The following is a 20899-nucleotide window of genomic DNA, read 5'->3' on the forward strand; positions in this document are numbered from 1 at the left end:
CACGCCTTTTCTGAATATTCCAAAATTTTTATATCGATTGTGGGAGATAAACAGCCACGTTATGGTTTGAGTCTTTCAAATTATAATTTTTTATTCTGATAATGGCATAATTTTGTGTTTTAATTTCATAATTCAATTCGTTAATCAGTCGATCGCATTTTCAGTTCGAAGATCCAGGTGAAATCTCCAGCCATCAAAATTTCCATTTCAATTTCTGTAGCAATGCAAATTTGATTAGTTCGTTGATCAGCAATTGACTGATAATTCAGTTTACACATTTTAATTCCGGCTGTTTTCGGCTGATACGACGTCGCTTTGACATCGTCTTTGGTGCTCAGCGCCGGGAAAATGGGCGGCGAAGAGAAGTGGTGCTTGGTGACCGGTGGCAGGGGATTTGCGGCGCGGCATCTGGTGGTGATGCTCATCAGATACGGCATGTATTCGGTTCGCATTGGGGATTTGGGGCCCACCATCGAGCTCGACAGCGACGAGGAGAATGGGGTTCTCGGCGAAGCTCTGAAGTCTGGCCGGGCCGACTATGTGTCTGTAGATCTTCGCGATAAAGCACAAGTGTTTAAGGGTTGGTTATTACAGTATCATCTTGTTAATTTAGGGTTAATAATTAATATAGGAGTATGCATTTGTGTATGCTTTTTTGGAAATGTGGCTGAGTTGAGGAATAGGCAATAGTGGAGTTTGCTTCGCATGTTTTATCTAGCTTATGATCACTATGGATGTCGTTGGATTGTCTTATAAACCATTTAAGCAAGTTTAAGAGAGGTAGAATATAACGAGAGCTCGAGACTAGAGCTGGTTGACAATTTCTATCTCCTTGTAATTGCTTGAGACATCACGAGTCAAACTATATCAGGATTAAGAATTTGATGGGCGTGGATTGATGCTGAGATTTAACCTGAGAAGTTAATTTTGTTGAAATGAAGCGAACTTCTACTGATGCATGCACTTAGCTTTTGATGGATGGCTTTCTTTTTCAGTTCCACGGCTGACTTTTTTTATCAAAGATGCATAATGCACATCAAGCAGCATTCAGCTTTGGAATTAGAATGTGCTTGCTAAGAATCTGTAATGATGCAACTCATTTGATTACTTGTGCATTTCTTCATTAACATAGAAAGTGATTCATTGACATAAAATACCGTTTACTTGTTGAGAAGTTGTTCGTAATGGATAGCTATGGTCATGCCCTTGTCCTAAATCTTTAAGAAGTCTTGTACTGCTGATAGTGTGAAACCATAGATGCCTAGAATTTGTGATGCACATCTAAGAATCTGTTATCATGTACGTAGTAATATGTTTTTATCCCTTGCACACTTCTTCATTGACATACTGTGCTTCAGTTTATTTATTTATTTTTAAGTTCAGTATATAGTGTTGTTTGGAATAATTCCAGTCAGCTTCATCCCTATTGCAGCTTGCATAGGAGTTGTGGTTGTATTCCATATGGCTGCTCCGGATTCATCCATTAATAACTATCGGCTACATTATTCTGTCAACGTACAAGGTTAGTTTTCTGGGCATTGTGTACATTAGCAAAAGTAAGTGTTTTTTGGTTATTCCTTGTATGCATCTAATTCTTCACTACAGCTGCCGCGTTTACTCTTTTACTTATTCTGTATACATGTCTAACAGGAACCCAGAACATTCTTGATGCATGTTCTAAGCTGAAAATTAAAAGGCTTATATATACAAGTTCTCCAAGTGTTGTCTTTGATGGAGTCCATGGTATATCTAATGGAAATGAATCATTACCCTATCCTGCTAAGGTAAATGGAAGGGTTATGCATTTTCGAAATGGTTTTCTATCTGTATGATTCTGAGCTAGACGCGATATTTGTATTATTGCTGACAAAATTTCTTTATTTAAATAATTTGAATGCATCATTTTTTATTTGAAGTATGAAGTATCTATTCCATCCACTTTTTTCTTATTCTTTCTTCTCTCCCCCTCCCTGACTGATTAGTCTTGTATACCTTATTCAAATCAATCTCGTGAATGCCGAAGTTTGACATTGCTTGGCTACTTCATGGGTCACACTCATCTAAACCGTACCTAAATCTTGAAATATTGTATTGATTTTCAGCACTATGATTCGTACTCTGACACAAAAGCTGAAGGAGAATCCCTAGTTATCAATTCAAATGGTTCATATGGACTTCTAACATGCTGCATTCGACCTAGCAGTATTTTTGGCCCTGGTGATAGGTTGTTTGTTCCATCATTAGTTTCTGCAGCAAGGTCTGGGAAATTAAAGGTAACGATAAGTATTGGCTTTTTCTATCCATCTGTCGAATCTTGCTCCTCCATGATTAGATACTGGAAACTTTATTATGCATGAGACTAATAAAAGGAATCCTGTGACTCATTTTCGTGCATTGGGTTTACATTTTGTAGTAATTGTGTTATACTGCCTGCTTCTGCTTGAGCATTGGGACTGAGAAATTTGTGGTCATGAATTCATCTTAACTCTTATATAAATGTTGCTATGGATTTCCTTTCTGTTAGTCGTTTTTCAGTAATCCTCAGATCCTGAAACTCTGATCTGATATTATATTGGTGTGCAATGACATTTAGTTCATAATGAATTATCAAAATCTCAAAATCAAACTCTGTTAACTTCTTTGATGTGTGGAGTGTCCAGTTCATCATTGGAGATGGTAAGAACATGTATGACTTTACCTATGTTGAGAATGTTGCACATGCTCACATTTGTGCCGAGCGAGCTTTGGCATCTGGAGGGGCAACAGCAGATAAAGCATCTGGACAGGTAGATTTTTATTTGCATTTGTGATTTTATTGCAGGTCCCAGCTGACCAGAATATTTTAAGCCCTTAGTTCTAGTTCAAATGCTTTAGTTTGTTAAACCACTAAATTATCTTACTTACTGAGTCTGCTTACATTTTTACTGTTTGAGCATGCTTGAGGATGTTTTCAGTCTCAAAGAAAGTAGGTGTTTATAGAGACCAAATAATTGGTTTGTGGTGTTCAAAGTTTGCTATGATGTTATCATCTTCTACTTGGTATTAATTCAATATAGATAAAAAAACCCATGCTGCAATCCTAGCTGTTTTGCCTGAAGTAAAAGCGCGTATATATATTTGGTTTAAATATTTTTATGCAACATTATAAATAACTTCCTCGAGTTTGTCAAATTTATGTTCTGATCCCACTGCAGCACAATGCATTTTCTAACACATTGGGCCAGATTTCCTCCACTGTCTGTATATGCATTGGATACTGTAGTTTGTTAAATGTATAACTGTTCTGCTTGGGGGTGTATATTTCAAATGCATAAGACTTTTGAGATTTTACTTTAGTGCTAGCTCATTTGATTTAACAAGAAGCTTTGCGCATAGGGTTGTTTTATTGACTGAGGATGGAAACCATGGTGACATAGTTGTTAATTTGCACGGTCGTGCTTGCAGGCATATTTCATTACCAATGGGGAACCACTTAAATTTTGGGAGTTCGTCTCTATCATTCTGGAAGGTCTTGGCTATGAAAGGTACTTTTGTATCAAATATCGAGTTCGCCCCTCCAAGCAGTTATCAAATATCTATCCTCTTGTATTCTTATAACATTTCAAATCTTCAATAGAATCTATCAGGGTGCAACCTGAACCTCATGTACAGAATTTCTGAATTTTTCCTACAATGGTCTATTATTACCAGTCAAACCAACAAATATTTTCGAGCAAGCTCGTTTGTTGTGGACTTTGCGCTTTTGCTATAGTCAGACATATGTCTGGAGGATAGCCGTAATCATGTTGACTTTATCATTGAAATTTGCTTTTTCACAAATACTTTTTTGCTCTGTTGTTTATTTAGATTTTCTGTGCATGGTTCTACAACAAACCCTTTCCTGGGCTACTGCTTATTTATATGTTCTGCTACAAGCAATACATGGTACCTTAATTTCTGATGTTGTCCATGCAGGCCAAGAACCAAAGTTCCTGCCTTCCTTGTGATGCCAATTGCGCATATGGCGGAGTTAATGTATAAAATATTTGCACCTTTTGGAATGAAGGTACCACAGTTGATACCTTCAAGAGTTCGACTTCTGTCTGTCAGCAGAACCTTTGATTGTTCGAAAGCAAATGACCTTCTTGGCTACACCCCGATTGTACCCCTACAGGTCTGTTAGGCATGGACATTTGATGAGTTAACTTACTTTCTTTTACCATAGGGATAGTTTAATATAAGGGGTGGGTAGATAGCGTACCATTTCAATCAACAATTTTTTGTTGAGTCATCCTAGAGTTTTCTTCAGCTAGATTAAATTTTGCCAAATGAATGCCAAAGGTGTTTGTATGCTAGTTGTTTCCTTTGGGAATTGTCAACCATCTCTATCCAGTAGAAAAGAAAGGGTCATCTCAGATTATGCGGCCTCATGGGATGTTAAATTGTACTATTGTTAATTTTTTCTGATGATCCTAAGTTGATATTTTTTCTGCAGGAGGGAATTAGAAGAACTATTGACTCATACCGACATTGGAGAGCTGGTGTTCAAATTGAAAGAAAGGGGCCTTCTAAAGTTGAATTACTTCTTGGCAGTGGGAAAGGTGCCAATCTTTTGCTTTCTGCTCAACTTCGTGTAATAGATCACTGACCATTGTTGAATCAGATGCATATGCGACGACTCAGCCTTATCTTGCATAATATATTAACTTTGTTAGCATTTTTCGAATCAGGATGTGACCATTATGTCTCCATTTTTTTTAGATTTAAGGAGCAAAGGGCTAGAATGATAATTTGAATCACTTAAAAGGATAAAGCTGGACAAATTTTGTGGAATTGCCTGGGGGGAAAACAGATTAATCTAATTGAGTATATTAAAGTTAAACTTTCTGATTTCGATTAATATGTTAGCCTTAGGTTTTACTTGTGGACTGGAGTGTCAGTTTTTTGCTTCTTTTCTGTGGTTTTATTTTGAGTCCGATAGTGTCTCTTGGTTCCTGCTCATGGCAATCCTCTTCTTTGTTATCGTGTACTCTAAAAATTTTCCTAAATTTATAATGCACTTTCTGCATATTTTATCGTGGTTCCTTTCGTCGGATTATCATTTTTTTTGTACATTTATACATTCGCTTTTGATATTGCTATTCCTGATAGATTCATCTTGTGAGGTGCTAACCCGATAGTATATAACACGATCAACAACCTGATCAGAGTATTTGATATGGAGCTAATACGCATTTCATAAACCTGATCTTGGTGACTTTTGCAGTTGCTGAAACACTACTTTGGAGGGACATAAAGCTGACACTCACTGTACTGGCATTCTTGGCTGCATTTTACTATAATTTTATAGCCACTGGATTGACCTTCATAACTTCACTTTCCAAGCTTCTATTGATGGGATCAGTCTTCCTCTTTGTCCATGGAAAACTACCCGAAAAAATGTAGACATATCCTTACTTTCTTTTTCGCTTATGCTTGTTAATTATGTTGCTAAACTTCAGACTGTAGAGTAACTAGAAATATCTGAATCGCCAACTGTTGCTGTAGTTATGCAGATGTTTCATAAACTTAGGATGGGGGGGTGGGGGGGGTTTGCATATCAGCAGTGCTCTAAATTCTCACTTTTCATTATATTTGCTGCAGATTAGGATATAAACTAGAAAAGATTTCCGGATCAAAATTTCATATCTCTGCAGCTGCTTTCCACCATTTTGCTTTATCTGTGGTTTCGATATGGAATTCTACTGCTCGGGAATTCAAATTACTTTGTAAAGGAAATGACAATAGACTCTTCTTCAAGGTAAATTTCGCTTTTTTGCTACAACTCACTATTTCATTTTCAGGGTACAAAAATTGAACTTGAAGCCATGACAATGACGCCAACTTCATTCGTTATGGATCTATAAGCGTGCATATGAATGATGTGTGAGCTGACAGTTTTAAGATTTTTTGTTTTGCTCGTGAAACAGGTTGTTCTTTCATTATTGCTTCTCAGTATCCTTGGAGCAATTTCAGCACATAATGTTTTTGCTATAGGTATGTCCTGATTTCATGCGCTGATCTAATCATCGTTTTACTTATCAGTTACCACAGTTCATCAGCTCATGTCACCTTTCGCTTGCTGCAGGACTACCCGTCCTCTTTTTTTGTTTTGCTCTGTACGACAAAAAGGAGAAACAGATCGACAAAATAGGCCTAACAGCAATTGCATTTGGATACAAACTGAAGTCCCGCGCTAGGGCAAAGATTAACTTGAGGAAAAAGCAATAACTGGTTAAAAGGGCTTCCACATTTCACTTTGTTGGGTTTTTATGGCATGAGCTAGAGAAGCACGGGCTCTTTGGCGTGAGTTTTTGGACCTGGAATTCGCACGTTGTGTCGTTTTTGGCAGTGCCATTCCGGTGTCCGTTTGCACGTGACTACTCCAGTCCAATGCAGCTGGATATATTCTTTTAGGGCGAAGAGATTATGGTTTTGTGGTGTTATTGTTTGGATGGTAGTAGTGATTGAGTTGTTTAACTTGCCTTCTGTTTCCTTTTTTATGCACAGGCAAGGCCACCTCTCATAATTCCTTTTTTTGCCAGTGCATATTCACATGCAATGTATGTATATATACATATTGTGTGGTCTATATGTTTATATCAATGTTCAACCCAATTTGCACTTTCATTTACACCAAAAATCTACCAAATTTTATTTGTAAAATTGAGCCTTAGTTTCTAGTGTGAATTACACTAATCATCATTCATCACCATGTGACACAACAACACTGTTTACAAAACACAAGACCAAAAGTTAGTGCATTTGAATAAAAGTGCAACACTCAATCTTTGATATAGATAGAATTGCAATACCAATAAAAGTTCACAAATTAAATCATTATTATGGGGACCAATACATTGAATTTTCCTTGGAAAATCAATTCCTTTCCTTTTTAATACTCCTAATTAGTACTTAGTATTTATTTATTTGTCAATGTACTCTATTTTTTCTCTATATTATTTTTTTTTTTTTTTTACTTTCTCTCCACTTTAACTATTTAATATTATTTTTTTAAAAGAGGGCAGAAAATGAAATATTGTATTACTGTAGAACGAGGGAGTAGTTACGGTAGTAAAATCACATAGCCAAAGTTGGTTGAAGATTTAAGCAAACAGTTGAAATCAAAGTGATTTTTAGGGATCACGCCAATTCCCACTTTGTTGAACCTTCTGAAAAAGGTGATGGAAGTAAAAGGAAAAGAGAAGTGGAGCTGAGCACATAATCACATTTTCAAGAAAGTTTCTGCTTTAACTCTTTATTTCACTCCATATCATTCCATGCGTTTGTGAAAGTAAATGTTTCTGGTTTTCTATTGCCTCATGCTTTGCCTTTCTCTCTTTTACTTGAAAAAAGATTGATTTTTTTTAAGCATCGCCTGTGTGAAAATTAAGATGCATTGATCCTCTTTTTGTATAAAACCCCCCTCCATTTATGATAAATGCTGATATGTATTCTTTAAATTTCCCTCCTTTTAATGCATTAAGCTGAATTTGTGTTGAGCTTCATATGAAAAGATAAGTTGTGATTATAGAGGTGTATTGCGTTAGTTGATTGAATGATTTAGAAAAACATGGGTGGTGGAATTGGGGGAGGGAGGGTGGAGGTGATTGATGCTAAGGGGTGTTCGAGGCTGTTCATGGATTTTTCTTCCTCATTCAGAGGAATCCCCACATTTTCTTTGGAGCCTCCGTCTGAAAGTCCGGTTAAAACTGTGAAAAGGAAAGGTCCTTTCTCCGGCCTTGTCATTTGCGTGACGGGGCTCTCTAAAGGTATTGCACAATGCTAAATGTATTTAATGCTGCACTTCATATGCATATTGTGTCAGTATTGTGATTGCTGGTGCTTAGTTTTGTAGCATGTAATGTCTATGATGGTACATTATGTTTGCTATTCTGGAAGTTTAGCTTTCTATAAAGAAGAAGCAAGTGGCTAGTTCAATCCCTTTAGTTGAAAGTGATGGTTATTCAAGCTTGGTTTTGCTGTGATTAGTTTGCTATGTTTGCTCTGATGAATCATGCTGTTTCGTTATTCGGTGTCAATTATTGTACAACATTTATAGTAATCTAACTTACTGAGATGTCTATGATAATGGTGTAATCTGAATGTGGTGGCATATAAAGGGTAGTTACCAGAGACAGAGCGTGGAGCTTCTAAACTAAACATAACCAGGTTTTACATTATGGATCTACAGTGTGCCCCCATTGTGAAGAAGTACTTATGTTTTGTAGATAATTCAGTACAGATTTTATCATCTCATTTTTTGTTTTGATGTGTAGAAACAAGGAAGCAGGTGAAGGAAGCAACAGAGAGATTGGGAGGTCACTATAGTCCTCATCTCCATCCTCGCTGCACTCACTTGGTGGTTCAGATATCCTCTCTTAGTGCACGTATTAGTATTTAGGTTCAGTAACGATCTTATATCATCCGATTCATCTTTGACTAATAATGAGATAGAAACAATATATTGATTTTTGTGAATCTCACATCAAACTACCTTGTGGTAAACTGTTACACTTAAAACATTTATTACAGCTTTCATGGATGTAAGTTTGAGCACGCTATGCAACACGGAACTACTAAGGGTTTACTCCTGGTAACAATTGGGTGGTTTGTGGATAGTGTCAAGAGGAATGGTAATGTTTCCATTTATCTGTCTTTTACATAATAAAATTTCAGCATTTTGTAATATTCTCTATACATGCATTCTGTTTGAGCTACAATGGGTGATAATCACTGGTTTCATTTCAGTTAGGCTGAAAGAAACACTGTACAGTGTTAATAGCATTGGAGATGATGGTTTAGCAATTATCGACTTCAAACGGCTTGATCAAAGCTCTGGTGCAGAAAATTCGTGTCTGCCTTCTGGTTTACTGAAGCATACTAAACAATCCGACCTCTGTGGAGCTCCTGGTTCCCAGTTTTCAGAGAGGGAGAGAAAAAGACACTCTACTTCGTCATCCTTTTCCGGTCAAACCTTTTACGTTGATGTAGATGTACCAGCAGAACTTCTCAGTAAGGTAGGCTCACATTGTTGAGTATATTGTCTCTGTTTCTTCTCCTTGTTTGAGCTGGTTTTTATCGCATTTTGAGAAAACTGCATCAAATGTATATTCGTAGGTTTCTGAGGCTCTCTCTGCTGAAGGTGCTATCTTACTAGATCAATGGTTTGTTGGCTGCAATGCTACTTATGTAGTTTGCGAAGGACATTCTATACAAAAATATATGCGACACTCAGACCAATGTTGTAACAGTAAGTTCTCTTCTCTATGTCCGTTTGTCACGCAGAATTTGTGTGAATTCACTCGATTCTAACCAGTGAAATTTGGTAGTATATCGCAGCACTCACGATGCCATTTTTTTCTCCCCCTCAGCCGCTATGGGTTCTAAAGTCTGCAAAAGAAAAATATCTTCACAGACTCGTCCATTAATCGGCCGATCTAGCCAGGTTTACTGGAGTTAGAGATGATAACTCCAGGCACGGTGTTTCCCATGAGGTATATATTGAGTATTCTAAATGCCTCTACTGTATCTGTATTTTATGGAATACAATCTCCAAATTATCTCTTTTGAATATATTTTTTATTCCTTCCGCATTGAGTCTTCACTTGCATTCTTTTCAGGGCGCGACTAGGGTGACTTGTTCTGCCGAAAAAACCAGTTATGAAGAGAGGCGAATGAAGGTGAGCCTAGCCAAAGATGGTCTCAGAAAGTGTCAGAACCATCAAATGCAGGTTGGCGTTTGTTCGTTAATTAATTCACATTGTTGTGATAGAAAAAGGATATGTTAATCTGGTGATGACTTGCTGCTGGAATGATGATCGCGGACATGTCAAACTCCAATACGCCCGATAACGCCAGGCAGTCTTTTGGATTCGATATGCTGGTCGATATCTGAGCCAACCTTAACTGCTTCCATTAATACAGAGTCCTCAAATGTCGAGAATGGCGTTGAAGACCAGCCACCCGTGTTCTTTGGCGTTTGTTCGTTAATTAATTCACATTGTTGTGATAGAAAAAAAATCCGAGGCTTCGTTTGTGAACTTGTCTCGACCCCTCACAGAAAGGTTAGCTAAAAACTCCCCTTATATGAACCTTGAAACTATGTATTATTACAACGAAGAATGTTTTCTTACACATGTCAATTGCAGCGTGAAGTCCGAGTTAATACTAAAAGGACGTTTCCTCACGATCATGTTCCCTGTCGACCGGTTCTCTGAGATGGGACCTTGTGCAAGGACATTCTTCAGCAACAAAGGGTTTACATGTATGCAGGTGTTGGATTATATCTATGCATTTTACCAGGTATGATTTTTCTTGGTATCTTATGATTCGGTGGTGTGGCAAAATGCAAGGATTTGACTATATATCAATTGATCCTTAGGAGAATATGTCTAGTGAGGAAATAGAACTTGCCATCTACACAGACTCGAGACACGCTGACCGACTTAGGTCCATCTACTCGAGCAAGGAAACAGCAGAGCGCGGTTATGTAGAATTCAGACGGATTGATTTTCTTGGCAGTCGGAGGAGTTTTGAAATGTTGAAACGCGTACAAGGCGACAATAATAGTAACCTGTACGAGTTATTGATCCGAGCATGAGCTGCGTGTTCTTGCCATTCATCGCCTCTGCTAAGAGATTTGAAACAAGGGAAGGGACATATATATATATATATAGGGATGTGATCATATCATAACTAATATTTATGGTAATAACATAATAACCCTCATTTTATGGACGAAAAATATCATTTTATGGAATAAAAGTATCATTTTATGCATGCTGAAAAAATATCATTTTATCGTGTATAAATATCATTTTTAGTAAAAATGATATTTTTACTATGAGTTATGATATGATCGCACCCCTATATATATATATATATATATAGAGAGAGAGAGAGAGAGAGAGACCCATTATCCACAAACTCACTCTTAAAGACCGAACCATACCAAATTAGGTATGGTTCGGTGGTTCGGTGGTTCGGTGATTTATAAATTTGTGAATCTCATAAAACTAGATCTAAAAGCCTTAATTTGGTATGGTTCGGTGGTTCAGTCTTTAATAGTGGGTTTGTGGATAATGGGACTCTATATATATATATATATATATATATATATATATATATATATATATATAGAGTTGTGATCAATGTCGAACCAATTTTAAAGACCGAACTAGAGACCAAATCTGGGCCATTAGATCTAGTTTTTTTGATGAGATGTGCTGCTGTGAAAATTTTTTCTGCTTCATTACTAGCCCATTTTACTTCATTGTATAGGTTTATTACTTCATTCTGTATGTAATACATTGAAACTACAACATGTTTTTACTTGCTTCCAGTAGGTTTTGAAATGATTCAACATATGCTTCATTCAAATTCATTGACGTGAGTTTTTGCTTGATTAACATTTAAATATGCAATTTATTCAAGTAAGTTTATTACTTCATTCAGAAACGTTATTACTTCATTGGATAAGATTTTTACTTCATTCCAGTAGGACTTCAAATATTTCTACACATAGTTCATTACAATAATTTATTATATTATTCCATGTGTTTATTAAACCATATTAGCGCCATTGCGGTGGTGATAGATATCGTAGAGAGAAAGAACGGCACGCGACGGCGAAACCACATTTACGTACTGGAATGAAGTAAAAACCTACTGGGATTAAGTAAAAACCTAGTAGAATGAAGTAAAAACCTACTAGAATGAAGTAATATATTCTGGACGAAGTTAAATCTTCGTAACATGTTAGTATGACTTATTTACCATCGGATAAATTAAAATAGGCTCGTGATGAAGGCGAAAATAATTTATAAATTTCTGTATCTTATCCATAAAAAACTAGATCTAAAAGCCCTAATTTGGTAGGGTTCGGTGGTTCGGTCTTTAAGAGTGGATTTGTGGATAATGGGACTCTATATAGATATATATATATATATATATATATATATATATATATATATATATATAAGATTTGGGTTTATGTCATCTTAGCCCTAGGATTAGATGATCTAATGGTCAATAATTAACCAAAAATACAGAAGGTCATAATTAAGCAGTTTTAGGTCATATTATAAGATTTGGGTTTATGTCATGTTAAGATCATTTTAGGTCATGCTTTATTAGCATGACCTGAAAATAAAGTAACTATGACCTAAAAATGCCCTACGTATGACCGCGTTCTGCGTTTCTGTATTTAAATCTGGTCTTCATAGATCAAAACCCATATATATATATATATAGGGATGTATTCATATCCTTTTTACATCTTTTGTTCTATTCTCCTTTTTAATCTTGGCCATTCAATTTAAAGATCTAATGGCCCAAAATAGACCCTGATTAATTAAATTTTATTCATCATAAAAATCTAAAAGGGCCTTCTTGTCATACACATTTGATTTAGTTATGGTAAGTAGCTTGATTTTCTCCATCAAAGATTTCAGCGTTTATTTTCTACGATACAATTAATCTTTCTTCTCTTCTATCTTTTCTTCTCCTAATATTCTCCATTGAAGAACATACGGTTTCTACTTCTTCTTAAATCCAAATTTTTATCGTTTTTTTCATCCTTTTACAAATTCCGTTTTATTGGAGAAGTCGCGATTCCTTGACGTTTTCTTCAACAATAGAAGAAGGTAATTTATGTACTTGACATGTTCATTATTAATCTGATGACATTCTCCATTAATCTGATGTTTGTATGTTATGACCATTTTATTTAAACTATTTTTGTTTATGTGTTATACAATCTTAGGGTTTTGTGCAATACTTGGGTTTGAATGTAGGTGGCTAGTTTAATTTAATCCACTAGGGTTTAGCAGTCGTTGGTGGCTAGGGTTTAGTATTTTGCTTAGGCGACAAGTCTCATGTATTAGGGTTTAGCAGTCGGTGGTGGCTGTTGTGTTGTAATTCTCGATTTATATAATGTACGAATAGTAGTGTATAATGCATTTTTGCTAATATGTAATGTACGATTTATATCATATAATGAAAAGCAGATGTATATGCCCGCGCTGTTGGAGATGGCGAAGCAGATGTATATGCCCGTCGTTGGTCAGAAGTTCCAATCAGTAGATTTTGGTTTCGCGCTTTATGATGTATATGCCCGCGCTGTTGGAGATGGTGAAGGAGAAAGAACTTCGTAAGGGCAAGAGGAAATGTTGATGTATTTTGTACCTAAAATCATTATTAGTTTTCGTTTTCGGTTAAGTCTTAGTATTCATTTCGTTATCCTAGTGTTATTAATCATACAACTATCAACAATTTATGCATATTAATTTTGCATTTTTAGTCTGTTACTGTACATTATTAGTAACGAAGTCGTACATTGTTGTTTACAAGCAGTTAACTTAATTCGACTACAGTTCATTATTAGAAACATTTTGTACATTACACATAAGAACATTGCATTATTACACTGTTAATGTACATTATTATTCATGAAGATGTACATTATTGTACGCAATGACTTAAGTTGTTGTGGATTATATTTTCGGGTCAGTTCATCATTAATAAACACATTTTGTCCATTATTCGATTAATTTCATCCATTATTAGTTTGTTAATTTACATTATTAGTAACGAAGTTGTACATTACAGTTCATTATTAGAAACATTTTGTACATTACACATAAGAACATTTTACTCGGTTCTTTACATCCATTATATGTGTTGTGTTTACGACATCAGACACTAGTACCAAAATATGCTTCTGTTCGCAAGATGTTCCGCATACTATGTATGGTTCAAAACAGACCAAGCAACAAGTTATCTTTTTTTCCTACCAAAATGAGCTATCCAAAAAAACATGGTGTTAAAAGTAATATAAACAGCGTTTCCAATTATTATCCATACGATCAATGCAGCCCATAATCATCGACCCACTTCTCGAAGTTGAACTTTGGCGGCCTCTCTCTCCAAAACCTGGTAGCATGAGCTTGGTTGATGCCACCTCTGGAGTTATGTGGAAAAGTCAGCAGAGTCTTTGCAAATTTTATTCGGAAGATACAACAATGGCACCCTTGTTGTGTTTCACATTGTAAATATATACATGTAGAAGTATTATTTTTGTTACTGGCCTTAAATTTACTGTCAAATTTCTATTTTGAGAATGGTTATATGGGAGATTGAGAGTTTGCTGATAGAGATTGATTTATAATTTTCTTCAATATTTTATTTTATTTTTTATTAATTTAAAAAAATTTGTAGTTTTTTTATGTGTAGATATTTACCATTTAAGACTATAATATTACAAAAACGTCATTAATCTCACTTGTTTCTTCTTTCATAGCCTTTTAATTTGTACTCCTACTTTATTCATTTGGACTAATTTTTATCTCGTTTCAAGCATTTAAATAGGAGTAATAACCTTATTACGTCATTAAATCTTTTATTGTCAGTCTCACATTTCTTCCAACATTCAAGTTCTTCTATTAATTTTTTACTTATCTCCCTAGAAAAGATTTAAAGGTAAATTAGTCAAAAATAAAAAATATATGGAAAATAAAATAAGAGTATTATAATCATTTTCCAAATAACTATTATTATTAACAACTCATTTTTTGATGAAATAATTCGCATCTCTTGAAAACAAACTAATCTACCATTGTATATCTACACTAACAATTATTTTCGCCATTTAATGATCCAAGAAACCTTTTCACCAAATCACATTTAATACTATAAATATCATTCAAGACAGATAAAATGTGACTGCTATATATTAATGTAAACGCATGATTAAAATATAAAGTATCACTTCATAAATGTTCGTAAATTAATATAAGTACGTGAAAATAAGTACAATAGGTAATAAAATTTGTATAATATGTTAAACAGCTTATTGAGAAAATTAAATCTGTAATTACATCAACTAGTGTAACGAAATATAGCCTCCAAGCTTAAAAAAATAGTACAAAAAGTTTAAAAAGTAACGAATTAATAGTGCAAAGTTCTTTCCATCAGTATTACTTACACTAAGTAATATGGGAATTGCAAATATGCAAGAGTGACAAAGTATAACTTTGTTATTATCTCAATAATAAAATGTGAAATACTATCAAATATGATTGTTCTTAATGTATGAAATTTCTGAACTCATATTTTAAGTATGTAGATGCAATTTTCATTTAACAATAATATTAAATGTCATTTCAAAAAGAATAATTAAACATAAATGTTGCTATATACTTTTTTTAAAATTTGCAATGTTATTTTGCAGTGTTTAAAATTAATATATTGTTTATTTAATAAAACTTTATATTAATATAAGACATATACATAACAAAATAATCCACCAGCAGAAAGAACATCGTTAATGCATACCGAAATGGGACCATCATTCGCGGAATTTGCGATGCAGTCTGATCCCGACGTGTTGCGGTGAAGAGGGGGAGCGACTAGCGAGGCATTGTCCCAGACAATAGTGGAGGTGGGCAAATGGGTGCGAGATGCGGTTCGGCCCTAGCAGCGACTGTGTTGCGGAGTGCAGACATGCACCACAACCTTTTTTTCCTTGTTTATTACTAGTACTTAAAAAAGTTAGTTTTAATATTTACTTATTTTATTTTGTCATCTATAAATACAACACCAAGCATATTCCAAACAATCTCAATTCGATCTTCGTTTCTAAATTTAGAAATGTATCGTATATTATTTAATTTCAGGAAGTTTAATTTGTCATTAATATATAGTTTAATTTAAAAATAATTTAAATTATGTAATTTATCGATATCTAATTCATGTAATTTATTTATAATCTAAATAATAAAAATTAAAATATACGTGGAATTTGTGAAACTAAAAAATGTTAAAATAAAATTTAAACTGTAGCATGATTTGAGATATAAGTTGAAGCTGGAGATGTTGTGATATAATTTAAGATTTAAATGGAATGGATAACAAATAATTGAATCGTAGTAATATGAATTAAGAATTGATATGAGACTGGATTGCGGCCGTTTTTATAGATTGGAACATGTCCACATTATATATATCGAAATGCATAGGAATTAGGATGTAAAGTACTAATAACATGATTGATCGCTTTATATGAAATAAATATGTTATTGAATACACCCTTATTCAAGTATATATAGACGAATCAATCATCAATGATTTTAATTTTTATTTTCTAATTTGGGTTAGAAAGTAAGCGCAATATGAGACGTGAAACCTCATATATGTATCTCCAAATCAGGACACCTGACCTACCCCACTTAAAAAAACACGTTTTTCTTTCTATTGTGTTCCAATTAAGATGACACATTTTTTTTTTTTGGTAATTTTCTCTCTCCAATTAATACACTCCTATTTAAATATTCACCTTTCTTTCTCTCTCTATTTTAATACTTACACGCTCATTTTCTCTCTCAAATTAAATACATTAACCAATAACTCCTAAAATCCCAAGCCGGCTAAGAAATGTGTCTTCTTAGCCGGGACGGAGGGAGTATTAAAATACAAATTTTTTTTTCTAGAGGCTGGAAATCATATGGAGTACAAATAAATTGAAGCTTTTTGGAATTTATGTACATATACCATTCACAATTAAGTTTAATTTCATTAGGTTCTATTATATAACAAAATAAATCCACTCCTAGATAGAACAAATTTTGATTGTTTATTGTTGATTGGGGCCGAGTTTGTTTACAAACATTTTTGATCTTCACGACCTTAATTGAGTTTAAACAATTTGTATAAACCAACTTAATTAACGCTTATACCGTTATACGGTCTAACAAGTAACAATAAGCATGTTGTACTACCTTACTGAAGCTCGACTCTTCCTTAAGTGTGTATGTGGGCTGAAATGACCGTCAGTAGGAGAAGCAGACTTATATACTAATTTCAATTGAGTTACCAATGTGAGATTGTTATATTTGTATATTTAATTTCAATTGTCAACCCATCGAACTAAGTCGATCTAACATAAGATTTAAGATAATTTTAACACGCTTCAGCAAGTGTGGGCCATCGGACTTCCATACACAATGTTAGAAATGGGCCACTCACCCCTTAAAAGATCTCATAAGGGGGAGGGTTATCCATCCTTATATAGAAGAGATAGGATCATCATCAAGCCGATGTGGGACAAGATATTAGAATTTTAACACGCCCCCTCACTTGTGGGCCGGAATGACACATCGGACTTCCATCACGAGGGTTATCCACACTTATATAGATTAAATTGGATCATCACCAAGTCGATGTGGGACGTAATTTAGGGAATTTAACACACAAGGCAGACAAGACAATATATAAGAGGTAATTAAAAAGATCCACCATCATCACTTGCACCCACTTTGATATCATATTATTAATAGGGTTATCCACAATTATATAAATGAGACAAAATTATTATTGAGTCGATTTGAAATAAGATTTAATAAGATCTGTTGAGGGGTGGGTGACCAATTTCTACTCGTCATTTGCAACAATGGCTAACCAACTAATTAATCAAGCTCAAAGCGTTAAGTTCATTAATTAGTTAACGAGAACGACAACGCTTAGTTAACACTCCTACGTGTGCACCTATGTAGGAATGATATATAGGTAGATAATGCACATATTGATTTTACTGAGTTGCCAAGAATATCGAATTGCATAGACTAAGACATTTTGACTAAAATCTTCCCTAAAGTTGCACACTTGAGATTTAAAATTAACCGGATTGAAAATACCTTCATGTCCCATCTCACATCTTATAGAGCTCCATAGCCCATCACATTTCCATCCATAGCCATTTTCTTTTCTGACCAACATTTTGATTTTGATTTGATGGTAAAGATTTTCAATTCAAGAAACATGAAAACCCTAATTTCAAGAAACCTACTAATCGTCTAATCCTATCTACAAAACTGAATAAAATGCTGAGTTTCATCCCTTGAATCGGAAGAACGTAGAGAGACCAATAGATAACAAGGTCCAACTAAGAGAATAAATGAATAATAATACTAATATCAAAATATTTCATCTATTTTTTATCTTTCTTCTTAATTTATTACTGATTTGAACAGTTGGGTTGGCTTTATCAATAGACCATAATTCCTTAAACGGCTGTCTTTTGCTGAGTTTTTCGAAAGCTTCTTGTCCTTCACTCCTACAAAGGGAAAACACCATCAATTTCTCCTCTTTTCTTCTTCTTCTTCTTCAATCTTAAAACTAGAGAGAGAAAGAAAGGGGAAATTAAAAAAGTGATCTTTGCAGATGGGAAGAGGTAAGATTGAGATCAAGAGGATTGAAAACTCAAGCAACCGGCAGGTCACCTACTCCAAAAGAAGAAATGGGATCATGAAAAAAGCAAAGGAGATCAGCGTTTTGTGCGATGCTCATGTTTCTGTCATCATCTTTGCCAACTCCGGCAAGATGCACGACTTCTGCACCCCTTCTACTACGTATGTGTGTGTGTGTTTTTAGTTTCTTGATTTTTCATTACCTAATTCCGGATGTTTTCTTTTTAAAGACTGGTTGACATGTTGGATCAGTACCACAAACTCTCTGGAAAGAGGCTCTGGGATGCAAAACATGAGGTATTCATTATCTGTGTGTGTGTGTGTGTGTGAAATATCATAAAATAAAATTCAGCCCTAGAATTCGAGAATTTGCCAAAAACAACATGGGTTTTTGTTGAAAGTTAGTAATATGTGTCAAAGATTGAATTTTGTGGAAGATTTTTATATAGTTTGAAGATTTCCTTCTCTGGATCTATCCTTGGACCTTGCTCCTTCTCCTATAGCTACTATTTTAGCACTTTTCCATGTCAAGAACTCCAAAAACTGTTACATCTGGAAACAGATCTGGTATAAAAAATGTCTTTCCTTTGGTTGCAAAAATTATGAATGCTACTGCAGTTTCTTAGCACAAGAAAGGGAAGAAACTTATGTATTTGTGTACCCTTAAATGGATCCAGTTGTAGGGCTCCCTTTTTGTACCTGATGATTTCCTTCTTGGCCTGTTGGTTCTAATCAAGATTTCAAATTTTTTTTATTGATTAAATCATTAGCTTAATCTGCACAGTAGGTTTATTTATTTAATACCCCATATATCTAACAATAATTTCAAAAAAAAAAAAAACAGCACTTGGACAATGAAATCAACCGAATCAAGAAAGAGAATGACAGCATGCAGATTCAATTGAGGTTTTATGATTTCCTCCATTTTTCTATCTTGAAATTTAACATCTTCCCATTTATGTCTCTTAATATTTTGATTTTTATTAGGCACCTGAAAGGAGAAGATATATCTAATTTGAGTTACAAGGAGCTCATGGTGTTGGAGGAAGCCCTCGAAAACGGAATTACAACTCTCAAATCCAAACAGGTCCTAATGATTATGTGTGTGTAATTGTATTGAATATCATCTAAATGATCATGAATCTAAAATCTCCTTATTTTCTTTCTCATTTACGTTATTCTTTTTTATGGTGACAGATGGAGTTCGTGCGGATGATGAGGAAACATGTATAAAAATAATTGAAATTGGATGATTTTTCTTTCTACACACAAAACACACACACACACACACATGTTATGCAATTGCTATTCAATATACTAATGTTGGACTATTAAAAATAATTCCAGAATGAAATGATGGAGGAGGAGAATCAGAACCTTCTATTCAAGCTTGTAAGCTTATTTTTACTCTAATCATTTTTCATTCTATAACATATATATTTGAAATTGGCATTTATTTAATTGAGAAAATGTTGGATTATGTGATGGCCAGCGGCAGATGCATCTGGATCCGATGGACGATAACGTGATGGAGGCGCAGGGCGTGTACGATCATCAAGTTGGGGACTATGAAGCACAGCAGCAGATGCCATTTGCCTTCCGCGTGCAGCCAATGCAGCCTAATCTGCAGGAGCGTTTCTAAGGGCTTCCAACAAATTTATAAATAACTGCACAACTTGGGGATTTAGTTGGTGTTTGTGGAAGATTGTAATGTAATGTGTTAATTTGTTGGTTGTCTAAATGTGTGTGTGTGTGTGATGGTTGTCTTGTTCAGGCCTAACTCTTTATACTAGTATGTTATTGTAACTTGGAAGATGACTTAGTCATGTACTAGATGTGCTTTAGCATGTGTTTGCATACCAGTATATGATGATCATCATTGTTTGTGTTTTTTCACTCCATCCCAAAATTCTAGCAAGGGTTTGAGATGGACTAAACAATAGAGTACTCCATTATGTAAAATTTAGGAATTATCAGTGGGAACTCCATTCTAACTTATTATTGTACATGTTAATTTTGGGAGATGGGCTTCTGACAGCCGGTGAGTTAAGACTCCCTTTAATGGGCTATTGTATACCCTGATTTAACCCCTTCACATAATGTCGGACTAGAGTGTCGGGGCCGCCAAGACGACGGCATTGCCTTTTGCTGCAATTGTACATGTTAATTTTGTGATACAGGCCCGGCCCCGAGGGTGAGTGATATGATGGCCCGTGACCCAAAATATTAGGATCCAAAACACATTATTATACTCATTATTTAAAATTCACCCTAGAATTTAATACAAGCGGCCTTCATTTATTCATTCATGATATGTTACGTAAACAATTACTGTATACTAACTAGAAACTATTTTCATTTTAGTTCGTCGTATAAAAATAGAACTTGCTAAACTTTTTATTTTAGGAAATAGACCCCACCATTCATTTCTCTTCTTCTTTCTTACTTTACCTATTTTTCTCTTTATTTCTCTTACTTTGTCACATATTATGCATTAAAATCCGTGTAACTTTAAAAGTTTTTATTTTTCAAAGGCGATTACATTTCAAATAACACAGTATTATCATGCACACGTTAAAAAAAACACATACACACGTTAATAGTTTGGGGGCCAAAAACGGTTTAGTGAGCCGAAC

General features: G+C 34.7%; 2 protein-coding genes, 1 long non-coding RNA gene and 1 pseudogene across 7 annotated transcripts; all 4 read left to right on the forward strand.

Annotated features, from left to right (window-relative positions):
* The first annotated feature begins 45 nt into the window (after positions 1-45).
* LOC125210984 (3beta-hydroxysteroid-dehydrogenase/decarboxylase) lies at positions 46-6610 on the forward strand. Of its 2 annotated transcripts, none has more exons than XM_048110647.2 (13): positions 46-177; positions 339-580; positions 1433-1522; positions 1651-1784; positions 2103-2273; positions 2661-2786; positions 3445-3524; positions 3955-4153; positions 4475-4580; positions 5246-5420; positions 5623-5779; positions 5949-6015; positions 6107-6610. In XM_048110647.2, exons 2-13 carry the CDS (start codon positions 349-351, stop codon positions 6247-6249), a joined length of 1680 nt encoding a protein of 559 aa, XP_047966604.1. In that variant the 5' UTR covers positions 46-177; positions 339-348; the 3' UTR covers positions 6250-6610. The 2 variants fall into 2 exon arrangements, with proteins under 2 accessions (XP_047966604.1, XP_047966605.1); XM_048110648.2 differs by having other exon boundaries at positions 97-177; positions 270-580.
* A 539-nt stretch (positions 6611-7149) lies between these two features.
* LOC125210178 (uncharacterized) lies at positions 7150-11966 on the forward strand (annotated as a pseudogene). Its single transcript, XR_016136528.1, has 11 exons — positions 7150-7790; positions 8298-8389; positions 8552-8654; positions 8770-9038; positions 9139-9271; positions 9393-9515; positions 9642-9751; positions 9845-10002; positions 10034-10085; positions 10170-10323; positions 10403-11966. The product of XR_016136528.1 is annotated as an uncharacterized LOC125210178 (transcript).
* Positions 11967-12044: 78 nt separating this feature from the next.
* Positions 12045-13314, forward strand: LOC148930929 (uncharacterized). The gene is made up of 2 exons (XR_016136403.1): positions 12045-12665; positions 13029-13314. It is a non-coding gene; the product is annotated as an uncharacterized LOC148930929 (long non-coding RNA).
* Positions 13315-18150: 4836 nt separating this feature from the next.
* LOC125216421 (floral homeotic protein GLOBOSA-like) lies at positions 18151-20159 on the forward strand. Of its 3 annotated transcripts, none has more exons than XM_048118129.2 (7): positions 18151-18425; positions 18494-18560; positions 19108-19169; positions 19251-19350; positions 19461-19490; positions 19611-19655; positions 19762-20159. In XM_048118129.2, the coding sequence occupies exons 1-7, from the start codon at positions 18238-18240 to the stop codon at positions 19903-19905; spliced, it is 636 nt and encodes a 211-aa protein (XP_047974086.1). In that variant the 5' UTR covers positions 18151-18237; the 3' UTR covers positions 19906-20159. The 3 variants fall into 3 exon arrangements, with proteins under 3 accessions (XP_047974086.1, XP_088924882.1, XP_047974085.1); XM_089068756.1 differs by having other exon boundaries at positions 18151-18398; positions 19756-20159; XM_048118128.2 differs by having other exon boundaries at positions 18154-18425; positions 19756-20159.
* The last annotated feature ends 740 nt before the right edge of the window (positions 20160-20899 follow it).

Source organism: Salvia hispanica, chromosome 3 (genome assembly GCF_029641045.1).
Source record: "Salvia hispanica isolate PSC_SH4W2 chromosome 3, Shi_PSC_v1, whole genome shotgun sequence".
Classification (NCBI taxonomy): domain Eukaryota; kingdom Viridiplantae; phylum Streptophyta; class Magnoliopsida; order Lamiales; family Lamiaceae; genus Salvia; species Salvia hispanica.

What these genes read in the sequence shown, in the direction of transcription:
- LOC125210984 (XM_048110647.2), top strand. Translation starts at nt 349, where the DNA reads ATGGGCGGCGAAGAGAAGTGGTGCTTGGTGACCGGTGGCAGGGGATTT. An exon ending in CAGATAAAGCATCTGGACAG is followed by an intron (nt 2,787 to 3,444) that starts GTAGATTTTTAT and finishes TCGTGCTTGCAG; the next exon opens with GCATATTTCATTACCAATGG. An exon ending in ACATAATGTTTTTGCTATAG is followed by an intron (nt 6,016 to 6,106) that starts GTATGTCCTGAT and finishes CGCTTGCTGCAG; the next exon opens with GACTACCCGTCCTCTTTTTT.
- LOC125216421 (XM_048118128.2), top strand. Translation starts at nt 18,238, where the DNA reads ATGGGAAGAGGTAAGATTGAGATCAAGAGGATTGAAAACTCAAGCAAC. An exon ending in TCTGGGATGCAAAACATGAG is followed by an intron (nt 18,561 to 19,107) that starts GTATTCATTATC and finishes AAAAAAAAACAG; the next exon opens with CACTTGGACAATGAAATCAA. An exon ending in CAACTCTCAAATCCAAACAG is followed by an intron (nt 19,351 to 19,460) that starts GTCCTAATGATT and finishes TTATGGTGACAG; the next exon opens with ATGGAGTTCGTGCGGATGAT.